General features: G+C 45.3%; 1 protein-coding gene across 1 annotated transcript in view; it reads right to left on the reverse strand.

Moving 5' to 3' along the window:
- The window catches only part of LOC123992543 (cGMP-dependent 3',5'-cyclic phosphodiesterase-like), a 333,233-nt gene that overhangs the window by 55,202 nt on the left and 258,031 nt on the right, over positions 1 to 20,000 (reverse strand). Inside the window, exon 3 of the mRNA XM_046293752.1 lies at positions 4,859 to 4,948. Within this exon, the coding sequence (XP_046149708.1) occupies positions 4,859 to 4,948 (90 nt within the window). The remainder of the gene's footprint in view (positions 1 to 4,858; positions 4,949 to 20,000) is intronic.

Below are 20,000 nucleotides of genomic sequence, written 5' to 3' on the forward strand. Positions count from 1 at the left end.
CTTCAGTGCCCCCTGGACTGATACTGGGGGCAGTACAGCTGTCTGTCGCTATACTCCCTTCAGCACCCCCTGGACTGATACTGGGGGCAGTACAGCTGTCTGTCGCTATACTCCCTTCAGCACCCCCTGGACTGATACTGGTGGCAGTACAGCTGTCTGTCGCTATACCCCCTTCAGTGCCCCCTGGACTGATACTGGGGGCAGTACAGCTGTCTGTCGCTATACTCCCTTCAGCACCCCCTGGACTGATACTGGGGACAGTAGAGCTGTCTGGTCGCTATACTCCCTTCAGCACCCCCTGGACTGATACTGGTGGCAGTACAGCTGTCTGTCGCTATACCCCCTTCAGTGCCCCCTGGACTGATACTGGGGACAGTACAGCTGTCTGGTCGCTATACTCCCTTCAGTGCCCCCTGGACTGATACTGGGGGCAGTACAGCTGTCTGTCGCTATACTCCCTTCAGTGCCCCCTGGACTGATACTGGGGGCAGTACAGCTGTCTGGTCACTATACTCCCTTCAGTGCCCCCTGGACTGATACTGGTGGCAGTACAGTTGTCTGGTCGCTATACTCCCTTCATTGCCCCCTGGACTGATACTGGTGGCAGTACAGTTGTCTGTCTGCTGCTGGGAGGGACCAGGTTCTTCAAAATGATTCGTCATTTATTCATTTAGTAAGTTTGTTAGTTTAAAACTACTCTTGGTATCTTACTAACAGCCTAATTAATTCAGTACCAAAACAACATTAAAATATTTTGTCCAGAAAATGATTCTAAAATAATCCAAAATTGTGCCAAGCCTTTTGAATGTTTCTAGTTCATGGCCAAGAGGCTAAAGGCCATTACTGAACATGCAACGAGGCTGTAATGAAGCACAGTAATGAAACACTGTAATGAAGCACTGTAATGAAGCACTGTAATGAAGCACTGTAATGAAGCAGCCAATGGAAAACAACATGGGGGGAAAAATGACCTAAACTCCAATTAGCGGCAAAAGTTTGTTCTAAAGCGCAAATGATGCTCGCTGTTTCATGTGACAGAGGTGACAATCTAATTGGAATGTAAAGATGCAACAACTAGAATGGGTTGGCTAATATGACTAGGGATTTGGCCTAGTCAAATAAAGTCAAATAAAGTTGATATGATAACCAACAGAACAGGAGAGAAATGCTGGGCTCAATGGCATGAGGAAGTCTTGAGAAATATGGATGAAATGCTGGGCTCAATGGCATGAGGAAGTCTTGAGAAATATGGATGAAATGCTGGGCTCAATGGCATGAGGAAGTCTTGATATGGAAAATGCTGGGCTCAATGGCATGAGGAAGTCTTGAGAAATATGGATGAAATGCTGGGCTCAATGGCATGAGGAAGTCTTGAGAAATATGGATGAAATGCTGGGCTCAATGGCATGAGGAAGTCTTGAGAAATATGGATGAAATGCTGGGCTCAATGGCATGAGGAAGTCTTGAGAAATATGGATGAAATGCTGGGCTCAATGGCATGAGGAAGTCTTGAGAAATATGGATGAAATGCTGGGCTCAATGGCATGAGGAAGTCTTGAGAAATATGGATGAAATGCTGGGCTCAATGGCATGAGGAAGTCTTGAGAAATATGGATGAAATGCTGGGCTCAATGGCATGAGGAAGTCTTGAGAAATATGGATGAAATGCTGGGCTCAATGGCATGAGGAAGTCTTGAGAAATATGGATGAAATGCTGGGCTCAATGGCATGAGGAAGTCTTGAGAAATATGGATGAAATGCTGGGCTCAATGGCATGAGGAAGTCTTGAGAAATATGGATGAAATGCTGGGCTCAATGGCATGAGGAAGTCTTGAGAAGTCTTGGCATGAAAGTCTTGATGGATGAAATGCTGGGCTCAATGGCATGAGGAAGTCTTGAGAAATATGGATGAAATGCTGGGCTCAATGGCATGGAGAAATGAAGTCTTGAGAAATATGGATGAAATGCTGGGCTCAATGGCATGAGGAAGTCTTGAGAAATGCTGGGCTCATGGATGAAATGGATGAAATGCTGGGCTCAATGGCATGAGGAAGTCTTGAGAAATATGGATGAAATAATGGCATGATGAAATATGGATGAAATGCTGGGCTCAATGGCATGAGGAAGTCTTGAGAAATATGGATGAAATCTTGAGAAATATGGATGAAATGCTGGGCTCAATGGCATGAGGAAGTCTTGAGAAATATGGATGAAATGCTGGGCTCAATGGCATGAGGAAGTCTTGAGAAATATGGATGAAATGCTGGGCTCAATGGCATGAGGAAGTCTTGAGAAATATGGATGAAATGCTGGGCTCAATGGCATGAGGAAGTCTTGAGAAATATGGATGAAATGCTGGGCTCAATGGCATGAGGAAGTCTTGAGAAATATGGATGAAATGCTGGGCTCAATGGCATGAGGAAGTCTTGAGAAATATGGATGAAATGCTGGGCTCAATGGCATGAGGAAGTCTTGAGAAATATGGATGAAATGCTGGGCTCAATGGCATGAGGAAGTCTTGAGAAATATGGATGAAATGCTGGGCTCAATGGCATGAGGAAGTCTTGAGAAATATGGATGAAATGCTGGGCTCAATGGCATGAGGAAGTCTTGAGAAATGGCATGAAAAATGGATGAAATGCTGGGCTCAATGGCATGAGGAAGTCTTGAGAAATATGGATGAAATGCTGGGCTCAATGGCATGAGGAAGTCTTGAGAAATATGGATGAAATGCTGGGCTCAATGGCATGAGGAAGTCTTGAGAAATATGGATGAAATGCTGGGCTCAATGGCATGAGGAAGTCTTGAGAAATATGGATGAAATGCTGGGCTCAATGGCATGAGGAAGTCTTGAGAAATATGGATGAAATGCTGGGCTCAATGGCATGAGGAAGTCTTGAGAAATATGGATGAAATGCTGGGCTCAATGGCATGAGGAAGTCTTGAGAAATATGGATGAAATGCTGGGCTCAATGGCATGAGGAAGTCTTGAAAATATGGATGAAATGCTGGGCTCAATGGCATGAGGAAGTCTTGAGAAATATGGATGAAATGCTGGGCTCAATGGCATGAGGAAGTCTTGAGAAATATGGATGAAATGCTGGCTGGGCTCAATGGCATGAGGAAGTCTTGAGAAATATGGATGAAATGCTGGGCTCAATGGCATGAGGAAGTCTTGAGAAATATGGATGAAATGCTGGGCTCAATGGCATGAGGAAGTCTTGAGAAATATGGATGAAATGCTGGGCTCAATGGCATGAGGAAGTCTTGAGAAATATGGATGAAATGCTGGGCTCAATGGCATGAGGAAGTCTTGAGAAATATGGATGAAATGCTGGGCTCAATGGCATGAGGAAGTCTTGAGAAATATGGATGAAATGCTGGGCTCAATGGCATGAGGAAGTCTTGAGAAATATGGATGAAATGCTGGGCTCAATGGCATCAATGGTCTTGATATGGATGAAATGGAGGAAGTCTTGAGAAATATGGATGAAATGCTGGGCTCAATGGCATGAGGAAGTCTTGAGAAATATGGATGAAATGCTGGGCTCAATGGCATGAAAGTCTTGAGAAATATGGATGAAATGCTGGGCTCAATGGCATGAGGAAGTCTTGAGAAATATGGATGAAATGCTGGGCTCAATGGCATGAGGAAGTCTTGAGAAATATGGATGAAATGCTGGGCTCAATGGCATGAGGAAGTCTTGAAAATATGGATGAAATGCTGGGCTCAATGGCATGAGGAAGTCTTGAGAAATATGGATGAAATGCTGGGCTCAATGGCATGAGGAAGTCTTGAGAAATATGGATGAAATGCTGGGCTCAATGGCATGAGGAAGTCTTGAGAAATATGGATGAAATGCTGGGCTCAATGGCATGAGGAAGTCTTGAGAAATATGGATGAAATGCTGTCTTGAGAAATATGGATGAAATGCTGGATGAAATCTTGAGAAATATGGATGAAATGCTGGGCTCAATGGCATGAGGAAGTCTTGAGAAATATGGATGAAATGCTGGGCTCAATGGCATGAGGAAGTCTTGAGAAATATGGATGAAATGCTGGGCTCAATGGCATGAGGAAGTCTTGAGAAATATGGATGAAATGCTGGGCTCAATGGCATGAGGAAGTCTTGAGAAATATGGATGAAATGCTGGGCTCAATGGCATGAGGAAGTCTTGAGAAATATGGATGAAATGCTGGGCTCAATGGCATGAGGAAGTCTTGAGAAATATGGATGAAATGCTGGGCTCAATGGCATGAGGAAGTCTTGAGAAATATGGATGAAATGCTGGGCTCAATGGCATGAGGAAGTCTTGAGAAATATGGATGAAATGCTGGGCTCAATGGCATGAGGAAGTCTTGAGAAATATGGATGAAATGCTGGGCTCAATGGCATGAGGAAGTCTTGAGAAATATGGATGAAATGCTGATGTGAGACTGTGAGAGGTTGTTGGATATTCCGATCAAACTAGGCTCTGTACGCGATGTGATACATAACCTAAAACAGGTCTACATGACAAACTACCCAAAATACACAATTTAACTCCACGACCTACAGATCGATAAGCATGACTTGGAAAATGTATTTTCGGCGGCTAACCAACTAATGGTTAACCATTAACATCCCTAGAGACGATGATAAATGTGTGCTTGTGATTGGCCATGTCAGCTATTCATTCCGTTTCATTAATTGGTCAGAAAGGCCCCTGCAGAAAGCCACGCCCCTCTGACACAAGCTTTGCCCCTGTCACTCATACTGAACATACACACCTGACAATCCAGTGGTGCAGTTCTGAGGAATGGCTGCTTGACCCCTCCCAAAAAATAACACTACCCAGCAGCCCTGTGTGTACGTACCACGCTGGGCAGTAGCCCCTGTACAGTCTCTCTGAGAGCATCTCGGAGTGAGCGCACGTCAACAACTCCTGCCAGCCGCAGTAAAGCATCCTGGGAGGAAACAGAAACAACATGAGTTACACACAGAAACAGCATAATTATTTATGACACCACACCATACTGTTTATATGAGGGAACAGAGACACCACACAATTTATATGAGGGAACAGAGACACCATACAGTTTATATGAGGGAACAGAGACACCATACTGTTTATATGAGCGAACAGAGGCACCATACTGTTTATATGAGGGAACAGAGACACCACACAGTTTATATGAGGGAACAGAGACACCATACTGTTTATATGAGGGAACAGAGACACCATACTGTTTATATGAGGGAACAGAGACACCATACTGTTTATATGAGGGAACACAGACACCATACTGTTTATATGAGGGAACAGAGACACCATACTGTTTATATGAGGGAACAGAGACACCATACTGTTTATATGAGGGAACAGAGACACCATACTGTTTATATGAGGGAACAGAGACACCATAGTGTTTATATGAGGGAATAGAGACCCCATACTGTTTATATGAGGGAACAGAGACCCCATACTGTTTAATTAGCAGGAAGAGAAGACAGAGTGTCATGTAAAGACAGATAGTGTGACAGCCATATGTAGAGGCAAAAATGATGAACCAGTGTGTGTGTGTGTGTGTGTGTGTGTGTGTGTGTGTGTGTGTGTGTGTGTGTGTGTGTGTGTGTGTGTGTGTGTGTGTGTGTGTGTGTGTGTGTGTGTGTGTGTGTGTGTGTGTGTGTGTGGGACTGACTTTGAGTGGCACATCCCTTGGAGACACACGCACATACATTCACAAACAGCTAAGTCAGTGGGTGTGTGATTGACTGAAGAATAACCAGGGGAAATCAATCACCTTCTATCGATCTGCAAACCAATTTACTAAAATAGAGCAGAGTGGACAGCTAACACACTGAAACACACACGCACGCACGCACATAGAAGGGCTGGGGATTTAGGGAGAAGGGCTGGGGTTTTAGGGAGAAGGGCTGGGGATTTAGGGAGAAGGGCTGGGGTTTTAGGGAGAAGGGCTGGGGATTTAGGGAGAGGGGCTGGGGTTTTAGGGAGAGGGGCTGGGGTTTTAGGGAGAAGGGCTGGGGTTTTAGGGAGAAGGGCTGGGGATTTAGGGAGAAGGGCTGGGGTTTTAGGGAGAAGGGCTGGGGATTTAGGGAGAGGGGCTGGGGTTTTAGGGAGAGGGGCTGGGGTTTTAGGGAGAAGGGCTGGGGTTTTAGGGAGAAGGGCTGGGGATTTAGGGAGAAGGGCTGGGGTTTTAGGGAGAAGGGCTGGGGATTTAGGGAGAGGGGCTGGGGTTTTAGGGAGAGGGGCTGGGGTTTTAGGGAGAGGGGCTGGGGATTTAGGGAGAAGGGCTGGGGATTTAGGGAGAAGGGCTGGGGATTTAGGGAGAAGGGCTGGGGATTTAGGGAGAGGGGCTGGGGTTTTAGGGAGAGGGGCTGGGGTTTTAGGGAGAGGGGCTGGGGATTTAGGGAGAAGGGCTGGGGATTTAGGGAGAAGGGCTGGGGATTTAGGGAGAAGGGCTGGGGATTTAGGGAGAGGGGCTGGGGATTTAGGGAGAAGGGCTGGGGATTTAGGGAGAAGGGCTGGGGATTTAGGGAGAAGGGCTGGGGATTTAGGGAGAAGGGCTGGGGATTTAGGGAGAGGGGCTGGGATTTAGGGAGAGGGGCTGGGGATTTAGGGAGAAGGGCTGGGGATTTAGGGAGAAGGGCTGGGGATTTAGGGAGAGGGGCTGGGGATTTAGGGAGAAGGGCTGGGGATTTAGGGAGAGGGGCTGGGGATTTAGGGAGAAGGGCTGGGGATTTAGGGACAGGGATGAGGAAACATTAAGAAAACCTGCTCTTTCCATGACAGACTGACCAGGTGAATCCAGGTGAAACCTATGATCCATTGATGTCACTTGTTAAATCCACTACAATCAGTGTAGATGAAGGGGAGGAGACAGGTTAAAGAAGGATTTTTAAGACCGAGGACAATTGAGACATGGATTGTGTATGTGACATTCAGACGGGGAAGACAAGACATGTAAGTGCCTTTGAACGGGGTATGGAATTAGGGGCCTTTGAACGGGGTATGGTAGTAGGGGCCTTTGAACGGGGTATGGTGGTAGGGGCCTTTGAACGGGGTATGGTAGTAAGTGCCTTTGAACGGGGTATGGAATTAGGGGCCTTTGAACGGGGTATGGTAGTAGGGGCCTTTGAACGGGGTATGGTAGTAGGGGCCTTTGAACGGGATATGGTAGTAGGGGCCTTTGAACGGGGTATGGTAGTAGGGGCCTTTGAACGGGGTATGGTACTAGGGGCCTTTGAACGGGGTATGGTACTAGGGGCCTTTGAACGGGGTATGGTAGTAGGGGCCTTTGAACGGGGTATCGTAGTAGGGGCCTTTGAACGGGGTATGGTAGTAGGGGCCTTTGAACGGGGTATGGTACTAGGGGCCTTTGAACGGGGTATGGTAGTAGGGGCCTTTGAACGGGGTATGGAATTAGGTCCCGGGTGCACCGGTTTGTGTTGAGAACTGCAACGCTGCTGGGTTTTTCATGCTCTACAGTTTCCTGCATCTATCAAGAATGGCCCCACTTCTCAAAGAACATCCAGCCTAACTGACACAACTGGGAAGCATTGGAGTCAACATGGGCCAGCATCCCTGTGGAACGCTTTCAACACCTTGTAGAGTCAACATGGACCAGCATCCCTGTGGAACGCTTTTAACACCTTGTAGAGTTAACACCGGCCAGCATCCCTGTGGAAAGCTTTCAACACCTTGTAGAGTCAACATGGGCCAGCATCCCTGTGGAACGCTTTCAACACCTTGTAGAGTCAACATGGGCCAGCATCCCTGTGGAACGCTTTCAACACCTTGTAGAGTCAACATGGGCCAGCATCCCTGTGGAACGCTTTCAACACCTTGTAGAGTCAACATGGGCCAGCATCCCTGTGGAACGCTTTCAACACCTTGTAGAGTCAACATGGGCCAGCATCCCTGTGGAACGCTTTCAACACCTTGTAGAGTTCCTGTCCTGATCAATTGAGGCTGTTCTGATGGCAAAAGGGTTTGGGGGGGTGCAGCTCAATATTAGGAAGGTGTTTCTAATGTGTTGTATACTCAGTGTAGATGTGAAAGCATTCATAACAAACTCTAATAATCGCTATGACAACATGATATTGTGGATGGCTTCATGTTGAACATGACTAACTCTGGTGCAGTGTAGAGGTGAAAGATAAACGACTGTAACTCTGGTGCAGTGTTGAGGTGAAAGATAAATGACTGTAACTCTGGTGCAGTGTTGAGGTGAAAGATAAATGACTGTAACTCTGGTGCTGTAACTCTGGTGCAGTGTAGAGGTGAAAGATAAATGACTGTAACTCTGGTGCAGTGTAGAGGTGAAAGATAAATGACTGTAACTCTGGTGCAGTGTAGAGGTGAAAGATAAATGACTGTAACTCTGGTGCAGTGTAGAGGTGAAAGATAAATGACTGTAACTCTGGTGCAGTGTAGATGATAAATGACTGTAACTCTGGTGCAGTGTTGAGGTGAAAGATAAATGACTGTAACTCTGGTGCAGTGTAGAGGTGAAAGATAAATGACTGTAACTCTGGTGCAGTGTAGAGGTGAAAGATAAATGACTGTAACTCTGGTGCAGTGTTGAGGTGAAAGATAAATGACTGTAACTCTGGTGCAGTGTAGAGGTGAAAGATAAATGACTGTAACTCTGGTGCAGTGTAGAGGTGAAAGATAAATGACTGTAACTCTGGTGCAGTGTTGAGGTGAAAGATAAATGACTGTAACTCTGGTGCAGTGTAGAGGTGAAAGATAAATGACTGTAACTCTGGTGCAGTGTAGAGGTGAAAGATAAATGACTGTAACTCTGGTGCAGTGTTGAGGTGAAAGATAAATGACTGTAACTCTGGTGCAGTGTAGAGGTGAAAGATAAATGACTGTAACTCTGGTGCAGTGTTGAGGTGAAAGATAAATGACTGTAACTCTGGTGCAGTGTTGAGGTGAAAGATAAATGTAGTTCTAAAGTACTAGGGGTCATACACTACAGCCAGATTAGACAGTAGCAACACATTATTATTCTGTAAAAAGAGAGAGAACGGGGGAGGAAAAGAGAGATAGAGAAAGACAAACAGATAAAGAGAGGGGGGGGTGTTTAATTATTCTGATCACTGGCGCCCTTCAAATGTCAGAGCACTCAGTGTGATTAATATACCTCGATGAGAGGGCAACAGGGTCTGCACAGAGAGAGGGGAGAGGGAGAGGGCAACAGGGTCTGCACAGAGAGAGGGGAGAGGGAGAGGGCAACAGGGTCTGCACAGAGAGAGGGGAGAGGGAGAGGGCAACAGGGTCTGCACAGAGAGAGGGGAGAGGGAGAGGGCAACAGGGTCTGCACAGAGAGAGGGGGAGAGGGAGAGGGCAACAGGGTCTGCACAGAGAGAGGGGAGAGGGAGAGGGCAACAGGGTCTGCACAGAGAGAGGGGAGAGGGAGAGGGCAACAGGGTCTGCACAGAGAGAGACAAAGGGACGGGTAAGGGGAGAGGGAGAGGGCAACAGGGTCTGCACAGAGAGAGACAAAGGGACGGGTAAGGGGAGAGGGAGAGGGCAACAGGGTCTGCACAGAGAGAGACAAAGGGACGGGTAAGGGGAGAGGGAGAGGGCAACAGGGTCTGCACAGAGAGAGACAAAGGGACGGGTAAGGGGAGAGGGCGAACGGGAAGGAGGGAACGAAGGAGGGAGGAGAAAGACAGAGAGGGATTCGAGAGGGAGGTAGAGATGGTTAAATAAGGTAGGGTAAAGAAGGAGGGGAGAAAAAGAGAAGAGATGAGAAGGGAGAGAGGGAAAGAAGAGTCAGCTGGTCCTGAGGGTCAGAACACCTGCTCTATAAATCACTACTCCAACCAAATGATAACACACTAATTCCACTTGCTTCCTTATTGTAGACATGTGAAGAGTGCACATCAGCACACATCAAATCACATTTTATTTGTTACATTCTTTGTAAACAACAGGGGTAGACTAACAGTGAAATGCATGTCAATCAATAAAATGTATTTATCAAGCTCTTTTTACATCAACACGTCACAGTGTCACAAAGTGCTTATACAGAAACCCAGCCTAAACCCCCAAACAGCAAGCAATGCAGGTGTAGAAGCACGGTGGCTTGGAATAACTCCCTAGAAAGGCCAGAACCTAGGAAGAAACCTAGAGAGGAACCAGGCTCTGATGGGTGGCCAGTTGTGACGAGTGCGCTGACAGTCGGGAAGCAAGTTCAGGGAGTGAGTGTTCTAACAAATAAAATGAACACAAAACGCACCGACGTGAAAACAGAGTCAATATCACCTGAGGAAAGAACCAAGGGGAGGTGACAGATATAGGGAAGATAATCAAGGAGGTGGTGGAGTCAAGCTGAGTGTCATGAGACAGAGTCAATATCACCTGAGGAAAGAACCAAGGGGAGTGACAGATATAGGGAAGATAATCAAGGAGGTGATGGAGTCAAGGTGAGTGTCATGAGGCGCAGGTGCGCGAGACGATGGTGACAGGTGTGCGGGACAATCAGCAGCCTGATGAAGCCGGAGAGGGAGTATACATAATACCAGTCCTCTTCTGGCTGTGCTGGGTGGAGATTAAAACAGAACATGGCCAAGATGTTCAAACGTTCATAGATGACCAGCAGGGTCAAATAATAATAATCACAGTGGTTGTAGAGGATGCAACAGGTCAGTACCTCAGGAGTAAATGTCAGTTGGCTTTTCATAGCCGAATATTCAGAGTTAGAGACAGCAGGTGTGATAGAAAGAGAGAGTAGAAAACAGCAGATCTGGGACAAGGTAGCACATCCAGTGAACAGGTCCATAGCGGCAGGCAGAACAGTTGAAACTGGAGCAGCAGCACAACCAGGTGGACTGGGGACAGCAAGGAGTCATCAGGCCATGTAGTCCTGAGGCATGATCAATCAATCAATCAATCAAATGTATTTATAAAGCCCTTCTTACATCATCTGATATATCAAAGTGCTGTACAGAAACCCAGCTTAAAACCCCAAACAGCAAGCAATGCAGGTCTAGAAGCACGGTGGCTAGGAAAAACTCCCGAGAAAGGCCAGAACCTAGGAAGAAACCTAGAGAGGAACCAGGCTATGAGGGGTGGCCAGTCCTCTTCTGGCTGTGCCGGGTGCAGATTATAACAGAACATGGCCAAGATGTTCAAATGTTTATGGATGACCAGCAGGGTCAAATAATAATAATCACAGTGGTTGTAGAGGATGCAACAGGTCAGAACCTCAGGAGTAAATGTCAGTTGGCTTTTCATAGCCGATCATTCAGAGTATCTCTACCGCTCCTGCTGTCTCTAGAGAGTTGAAAACAGCAGGTCTGAGACAGGTAGCACGTCCGGTGAACAGATCAGGGTTCCATTGCCACTGAGTGTACTGACCATAGCATTAATAGAACATTATATATGATATAATTTATGTCTCTATTGTACTGACTCTATTGTATTGTACTGATCCTAGGGCTCAGGTCCTCAGGGAGGGGAGGGAGAGAGAATTAGAGGGAGCATACTTAAATTCACACAGGACACCAGATAGAACAGACTGACCCTAGCCCACCAACACATAAACTAGTGCAGCATAGATACTGGAGGCTGAGACAGGAGGGGTCGGGAGACACTGTGGCCCAGTCCAACAATACCCCCGGACAGGGCCAACCAGGCAGTACATAAAGACTTAAAGGTTGAGACAGAATCTACGTTTCTCACATGGATAGGCAGACCATTCAATACAAAAGGAGCTCTATATAGCCCTGCCTGTAGCCGTTTGCTTAGAAATAATAGGGACAATAAGCAGGCCTGAGTCTTGTGACCATAGCATACATGAAGGTACGTACAGCAGGGTCCAGAGAGAGATCAAAAGAGAGATCAGGGTCCAAAGTAACGCAGAGGTTTGATTTGAGACAACTGTACAACCATCAAGACTAATTTATCTAACAGAAGATCTCTTTGTTTCTTGGGAGTTCAAAAGGTAAATAATTTGCCACCATCCACTTCCTTATGTCTGAAACACAGGCTTCCAGGGTAGGAAATGTTGGGGATTCACCATGTTTCATCGAAATGTACAGCTGTGTATCGTCCGCAAAGCAGTGTAAGTTAACATTATGTTACCGAATCACATCACCAAGAGGTAAAATATATAGTTAAAACAATAGTGGTCCTAAAACGGAACCTTGAGGAACACTGACATTTACAGTTGATTTGTCAGAGGACAAACCATCCACAGAGACGAACTGACATCTTTCCAACAAATAAAATCTAAACCAGGACAGAACTTGTCCATGTAGACCAATTTGGGTTTCCAATCTCTCCAAATAATGTGCTGATCGATGGTGTCAAAAGCAGGACTAAGGTCTAGGAGCACGAGGACAGATGCAGAAACTTGGTCTGACACCAACGAAAGGTAATTTACCACCTCCACGAGTCCCAGTGCTTTGAAAGGGTCTGAAACCAGACTGAAGCGTTTCGTATACATTGTTTGCCTTCAGGAAGGCAGTGAGTTCCTGCGCAAGTTCGTTTTCTAAAATGTTTCAGCGGAATGGGAGATTCGATATATGTCAATTGTTTTTTACATTTTCTGGGTCAGGGTTCCACTTTTTCAAGAGAGGCCACATTTAGTGAGTTTGGTACACATCTGGTGGATAGAGAGCCATTCATTATGTTCAACATAGGAGGGCCAAGCACAGCAAGCAGCTCTTTCAGCAGTTTAGATGGAATATGGTCCAGTATGCAGCTTGAAGGTTTAGAGGCCATGACTATTTCCATGAATGTGTCAAGAGATATAGATCAAAAACCTTTAGTGTCCCCATTGATCCACAGGTCCTGGCAGTGTTGTGCAGTATCAGGACAACTGAGCTTGGGAGGAATACACAGATTCAAAGGAGTCCGTCATTTTGTTTCTAATGATCATGATCTTTTCATCGTAGAAGTTCATGAATTTATTACTGCTGAAGTGGAAGCCATCCTCTCTTGGGGAATGCTGGTGGGTCTGTGGACTTTTCCATGTGAATATTAAAGTCACCAAAAATTGGAATATTAACTGCCATGACTACAAGGTACGATAGGAATTCAGGGAACTCAGTGAGGAACGCTGTATACGACCCAGAAGGCCTGTAAACAGTAGCTATAAAAAGTGATTGAGTAGGCTGCATAGATTTTATGACTAGAAGCTCAAAAGATGAAAATGCAGTCATGGTTTAACAATGAATGTCTGCAACACCTCTGCCTTTGCGGGATGCACGGGGGATATGGTCTCTAGTGTAACCAGGAGGTGAGGCCTCATCAGGCTTAAGCCATGATTCAGTCAGGCCAATCACATCAAGACTATGATCAGTGATTAGTTCATTGACTATAACTGCCTTGGAAGTGAGGGATCTAACATTAAGTAGCCCTATTTTGAGATGTGAGATATCACAATCTCTTTCAATAATGTCAGGAATGGAGGTCTTTATTCCAGTGAGATTGCTAAAGCAAACACTGCCATGTTTAGTTTTGCTCAACCTAGATCTAGGCACAGACACGGTCTCAATGGGGATAGCTGAGCTGTCTACACTGAAAATGTTAGTGGTAGACTCCACTAAACTGTCAGACTGGCTAACAGCCTGCTGTCTGGCCTGCACCCTATCTCATTGTGGAGCTAGAGGAGGTAGAGCCCTGCCTATATTGGTAGATAAGGTGAGAGCTCCCCTCCAGCTAGGATAGAGTCCATCACTCCTCAACAGGCCAGGCTTGGTCCTGTTTGTGGATGCGTCCCATAAAGAGGGACAATTATCTACAAATTCTTAATTTTTTTGGGGGGGTGGCGGTTTCAACCAGCAATTGAGGTCGCGAGACTCTGCTGTAGAGCTCATCACTTCCCCTAACAGCAGTGTGTGTGTCGGGGAGAAAGAGAAGATGCTGAATATATCCATAAATTATACTACTTATAAGCTCGATTTTAGATGTCCCACAGTGAACCAGGAGTCAGAGATCAAATGCTGCCATTTCAGATTACCCCAAACTCTGAGCGTTTAACATTAAAGATTGTGTGTGTGCATGCGTGCGTGTGTGTGTTAGTGCTGAGCGATTACTGCTTTTTGAGGTCTGTTCGTTTAGATTATTAAAAAATAATCACCGTTTTTTTGGTTTCGAATTTCTCTGCCTGCAGAGCTGTTTGACAAAATACTTGTTTCAAGAACTGTCTCTGTCCCTCTTGTCGTTGTGTTGTGTACATTCCTCTCTCAAGCAGTCTATGTTGTCTGTGTATATCTAACATAACGTAGCAGGCGTAAAAGTGTATACGTACAGAGATCTGTATATAGTGACGAGACGCTCATGTCTCCACCCTAACAATGGGAGTCGGGCCAAAGGCGGGAAGGCAGGAGACAAGTTCAGCACCAAAATAAACCCACAGAAACACAATTGGCTTATTTTGGACGGATATTGGCGAGAATGAAACCTCTCGCTTCACATTTTCCTCTCTGACCAGTCTCTGTCCGAAAAACAGCTGCAATGGCTTATGGTCATTGTAGTTAATTACCATGTTTCTGCACTGAACTAGGTTGAATATTTGCTTAATGAAAACTACAACTTCCTCCAGCCCTGCGTCCAACATAGTTGTGAATTATTTAATTTCTCTCTAAAGAAATACTGCACTGGGCTGTCAGAAAAAAGTATTTGAACAGAAGTAGGTTAATTAGTTGTATAATAACTGAAAATATGAAATGTTGGTTAATCGCTCAGTACTAGTGTGTGTGCATCCGTGCATGGGCAGTACTATAGCAGATGGTACTATAGGAGATGGTACTATAGCAGATTGACACATGCATGCACATATTTACACTAACTGTAGGCTGCTGTAACTCAGGGAGACAAACACAGGAACAGGTTATGTATTGAAGGGCATGTTGGGACTATACGCAGGGAGGGAGGGAGGGAGGGAGGGAGGGAGGGAGGGAGGGAGGGAGGGAGGGAGGGTCAGGGAGGGAGGGAGGGAGGGAGGGTCAGTTCCATAGCTACAGTACAGCATGTCTCCCCCAGGCACGAGGCTCTGAGCAGCTTATTACATATGATTAAATAGGATTAGATATGATGAAATATGATCACTCAATCAACCTGTAAGAAACCCTCTGTAATGAACCTGGATCTGTGCCAGCCAGCCAGCCTGTGTGTGTGTGTGTGTGAGTGTGTGTGTGTGTGTGTGTGTGTGTGTGTGTGTGTGTGTGTGTGTGTGTGTGTGTGTGTGTGTGTGAGACTGTGTGTGTGTGAGACTGTGTGTGTGTGTGTGTGTGTGTGTGTGTGTGTGTGTGTGTGTGTGTGTGTGTGTGTGTGTGTGTGTGTGTGTGTGTGTGTGTGTGACTGTGTGTGTGTGAGACTGTGTGTGTGTGTGTGTGTGTGTGTGTGTGTGTGTGTGTGTGTGTGTGTGTGTGTGTGTGTGTGTGTGTGTGTGTGTGTGTGTGTGTGTGTGTGTGTGTGTGTGTGTGTGTGTGTGTGTGAGACTGTGTGTGTGTGTGACTATGTGACTGTGTGTCTGCAACTGTGTGTGTGTATTCGACTGAATGTGTGTCTGTGTGTGTGTTTGTTGCTCTCTATGTCTGGAGATCTTAATGAACCTTGTACGTTCCCCACCGTAAAGCTCCCTCACCCAGAACATAGTCATTACCATAACACCCCCATTACATAACACCCCCATTACCATAACACCCTCATTACCATAACACCCTCATTACCATAACACCCTCATTACCATAACACCCTCATTACCATAACACCCCCATTACCATAACCTCTCCATTACCATAACACCCCCATTACATAACACCCCCATTACATAACACCCCCATTACCATAACATCCACATTACATAACACCCCTATTACCATAACACCCCCATTACCATAACACCCCCATTACATAACACCCCCATTACCATAACACCCTCATTACCATAACACCATCATTACCATAACACCCCATTACCATAATGCCCCCATCACCATAACACCCCCATTACCATAACCTCACCATTACCATAACACCCCCATTACATAGCACCCCCATTACATAACACCGCCATTACCATAACACCCACATTACATAACACCCTCATTACCATAACACTCTCATTACCATAATAATGTCATTCCACAGGGAAGAAGATTGTCAGATTAATATGTTGTGACACTTAACGGTGCATTTAAGGGAACAGAGTACAGTCTCTTTCTTTCTTTAAACACATAAACACACAGATAAACAGGTACATTGAGCAGAGTGGGCTGGTTGGTGATGCTGTGGTCCTGGCTGTTATTCCAACAGAGCCGCATCTCCAGTAGCACACAAACACTGGAGACACATGCACTGTAGAATACAGCCAGACCTGAGAGACCAGCGACACACTCACGTATAAACACACACACACACTAGTGATGCGCGGGTTGACACAGTCCCCTCAGTTATATCCGCGGGGTGGATGGATTTAGGGTTATTCAATATTGTGTGGCTAAAAGGGCGGGTGGGTGGTGGACGGGTTGAATAAAGAGAAACAATACCTTTAAAAATCCACACATTTTAAAATGTTGTGCCATTTATAAAAATTAGGCAAAAAAAGAAACGTCCTCTCACTGTCAACGGTGTTCATTTTCAGCAAACTTAACATATTTGTTTGAACATAACAAGATTCAGCAACTGAGACATAAACTGTACAAGTTCCACAGACATGTGACAAACATAAATGGAATAATGTGTCCCTGAACAAAGGGGGGTCAAAATCCAAAAGTAACAGTCAGTATCTGGTGTGGCCACCAGCTGCATTAAGTACTGCAGTGCATCTCCTCCTCATAGACTGCCCCAGACTTGCCAGTTCTTGCTGTGAGATGTTACCCCACTCTTCCACCAAGGCACCTGCATGTTCCCAGGTATTTCTGGGGGGAATGGCCCTAGCCCTCACCCATCAATCCAACAGGTCCCAGACGTGCTCAATGGGATTGAGATCCGGGATCTTCGCTGGCCATGGCAGAACACTGACTTGCAGGAAATCACGCACAGAACAAGCAGTATGGCTGGTGGCATTGTCATGCTGGAGGGTCATGTCAGGATGAGCCTGCAGGAAGGATACCACATGAGGTAGAAGGATGTCTTCCCTGTAACGCACAGCGTTGAGATTGCCTGCAATGACAACAAGCTCAGTCTGATGACGCTGTGACACACCGCCCCAGACCATGACGGATCCTCCACCAACAAATCGATCCTGCTCCAGAGTATAGGCCTCGGTGTAACGCTCATTCCTTCGACGATAAACGCGAATCCGACCATCGCCCCTGGTGAGACAAAACCGTGACTCGTCAGTGAAGAGCACTTTTTGCAAGTCCTGTCTGGTCCAGCGACGGTGGGTTTGTGCCCATAGGCGACGTTGTTGCCAGTGATGTCTGGTGAGGACCTGCCTTACAACTGGCCTTCAAGCCCTCAGACCAGCCTCTCTCAGCCTATTGCGGACAGTCTGAGCACTGATGGAGGGATTGTGCGTTCCTGGTGTAACTCGGGCAGTTGTTGTTGCCATCCTGTATCTGTCCCACAGGTGTAATGTTCGGATGGACCGATCCTGTGCAGGTGTTGTTACACGTGGTATGCCACTGCGAGGACGATCAGCTGTCCGTCCTGTCTCTCTGTAGCGATGTCTTAGGCTATTTTTTGCCCTGGCCACATCTGCAGCCAAATAGCCTCCACAACCAATTGATAGCCATATAGCCTACACAACCAATCGATAGCCAAATAGCCTACACAACCAATCGATAGCCAAAAAGCCTACACAACCAATCAATAGCCAAATAGCCTACACAACCAATCGATAGCCTACACAACCAATCAATAGCCAAATAGCCTACACAACCAATCGATAGCCAAAGCCTAGCCTATAGCCAAATAGTCTACACAACCAATCGATAGCACACACAACCAATCGATAGCCATATAGCCTAGATAGCCTACACAAACCAATTGATAGCCAAATCGATAGCCAAATAGCCTACACAACCAATCATAGCCATATAGCCTCACAACCAATCGATAGCCAAATAGCCTACAACCAATCGATAGCCATATAGCCTACACAACCAATCGATAGCCAAATAGCCTACACAACCAATCGATAGCCATATAGCCATATAGCCTACAACCGATCGATAGCCATATAGCCTACACAAATCGATAGCCAATCCTACACAACCGATCGATAGCCATATAGCCTACACAACCAATCGATAGCCATATAGCCTACACAACCAATCGATAGCCATATAGCCTACACAACCAATCGATAGCCATATAGCCTAGCAACCGATCGATAGCCATATAGCCTAACAACCAATCGATAGCCATATAGCCTACACAACCAATCGATAGCCATATAGCCTACACAACCGATTGATAGCCATATAGCCTACACAACCAATCGATAGCCATATAGCCTACCAAAGTCCTCTGATAATACTAGTCTCGTGTGAATCGACATCCCTTTGTTTTGTGAGAAATATCTGCGTTTTATAGGTGTTGCTCGCTGTTTCAGCAATGAAACAATAACTAGCTTATATATGAACTTCCACAGTGAATTTTTGTTTATATGTTTTGTGCAAATTAATTGAACATCACCAAATGCATCTGTAAAAACTATTGCACCTATTTAATGCAACCCTTGCTGTTAATAGATCACAAACACAAAAATAACAGCGAGAACTGAGCTAAACGTTTGGAACAAATTCTCTTTCTCACCCATAGAATAAAAACACATATCTATTTCAAGTTCACTGTTTAGCTCACATCTGAATGCTGGGGGGAATTTAGGAATCTGGGGGGAATTTAGGAATCTGGGGGGAATTTAGGAATCTTCTACAATATCCTATTGACACACTTCCTCAATTCAAGTACTATAGTGACACTTGTGAAACCTGTGAACCACTCGAGTAATCAGTGTTGCCTGTTATTGCTTGGACTTGTTGAAATAACTTCTCACCTAGAAAAAACCCTCCGGGGCTTTCATCATAACTGACTCATATCATCATAACTGACTCATATATATAATATATATATATATATATATATATATATATATATATATATATATATATATATATATATATATATATATGCGAATATGGCTATAGCATTAATAATAACTCCTGCAGAATTAAGCATTTTCTTACAGTAAAACGATACACCAAGTGTAGGAACAATTTGGATTTGGGAACAGGAGTGGAGAAATATGATTTATTTCGTTCTGCATCTTGAGGGAATTCAATGCTCAGTTAGATACGATCTGTAGAGGTGTTGTCTTCGTCATTCATAAAAGCTGATAGTATTTCAACCACATAAAATATGCATCGAAGCCGAACTGAAATCTGATCAGAAACACCCTGGGTCTCTTCACAGCTTTATTGTCCCTTTACAACCGGTCAACCTGATGTCTTTTGATCAGAAACACCCTGGGTCTTTCACAGCTTTATTGTCCCTTTCACAATCAGAAACACCCTGGTCAACTTTATTGTCCCTGATGTCTTTTGATCAGAAACACCCTGGGTCAACCTGTGTCTTCACAGCTTTATTGTCCCTTTACAACCGGTCAACCTGATGTCTTTTGATCAGAAACACCCTGGTCCCTTACAACCGTCAACCTGATGTCTTCACAGCTTTATTGTCCCTTTACAACCGGTCTTACAACCGGTCAACCTGATGTCTTTTGGACAGAAAATCTTTCCCGTTCGTTGTTGCTTTATTGTATTTCCTCCACGGTTCCTAAACGTCTTCGCTCCGGGAAGGATGACACAGAAAACTTCACAGATGCCAACTAGATTGATGCATTCATTCTATTGATCGATGACATTATTTTGTTGAGCAAAGGGTTTATTTAGTCGTCAAGGGAAACATATCATTTTTACATTTACATGTTAGTCATTCATCAGATGCTCTAATCAAGAGCGATTTACAGTAGTATGCACATACATTTTAACATAATGACATTTTGTATAATGACAAAAGATAAA

This window comes from Oncorhynchus gorbuscha, linkage group LG13, assembly GCF_021184085.1.
Source record: "Oncorhynchus gorbuscha isolate QuinsamMale2020 ecotype Even-year linkage group LG13, OgorEven_v1.0, whole genome shotgun sequence".
NCBI classification, from domain to species: domain Eukaryota; kingdom Metazoa; phylum Chordata; class Actinopteri; order Salmoniformes; family Salmonidae; genus Oncorhynchus; species Oncorhynchus gorbuscha.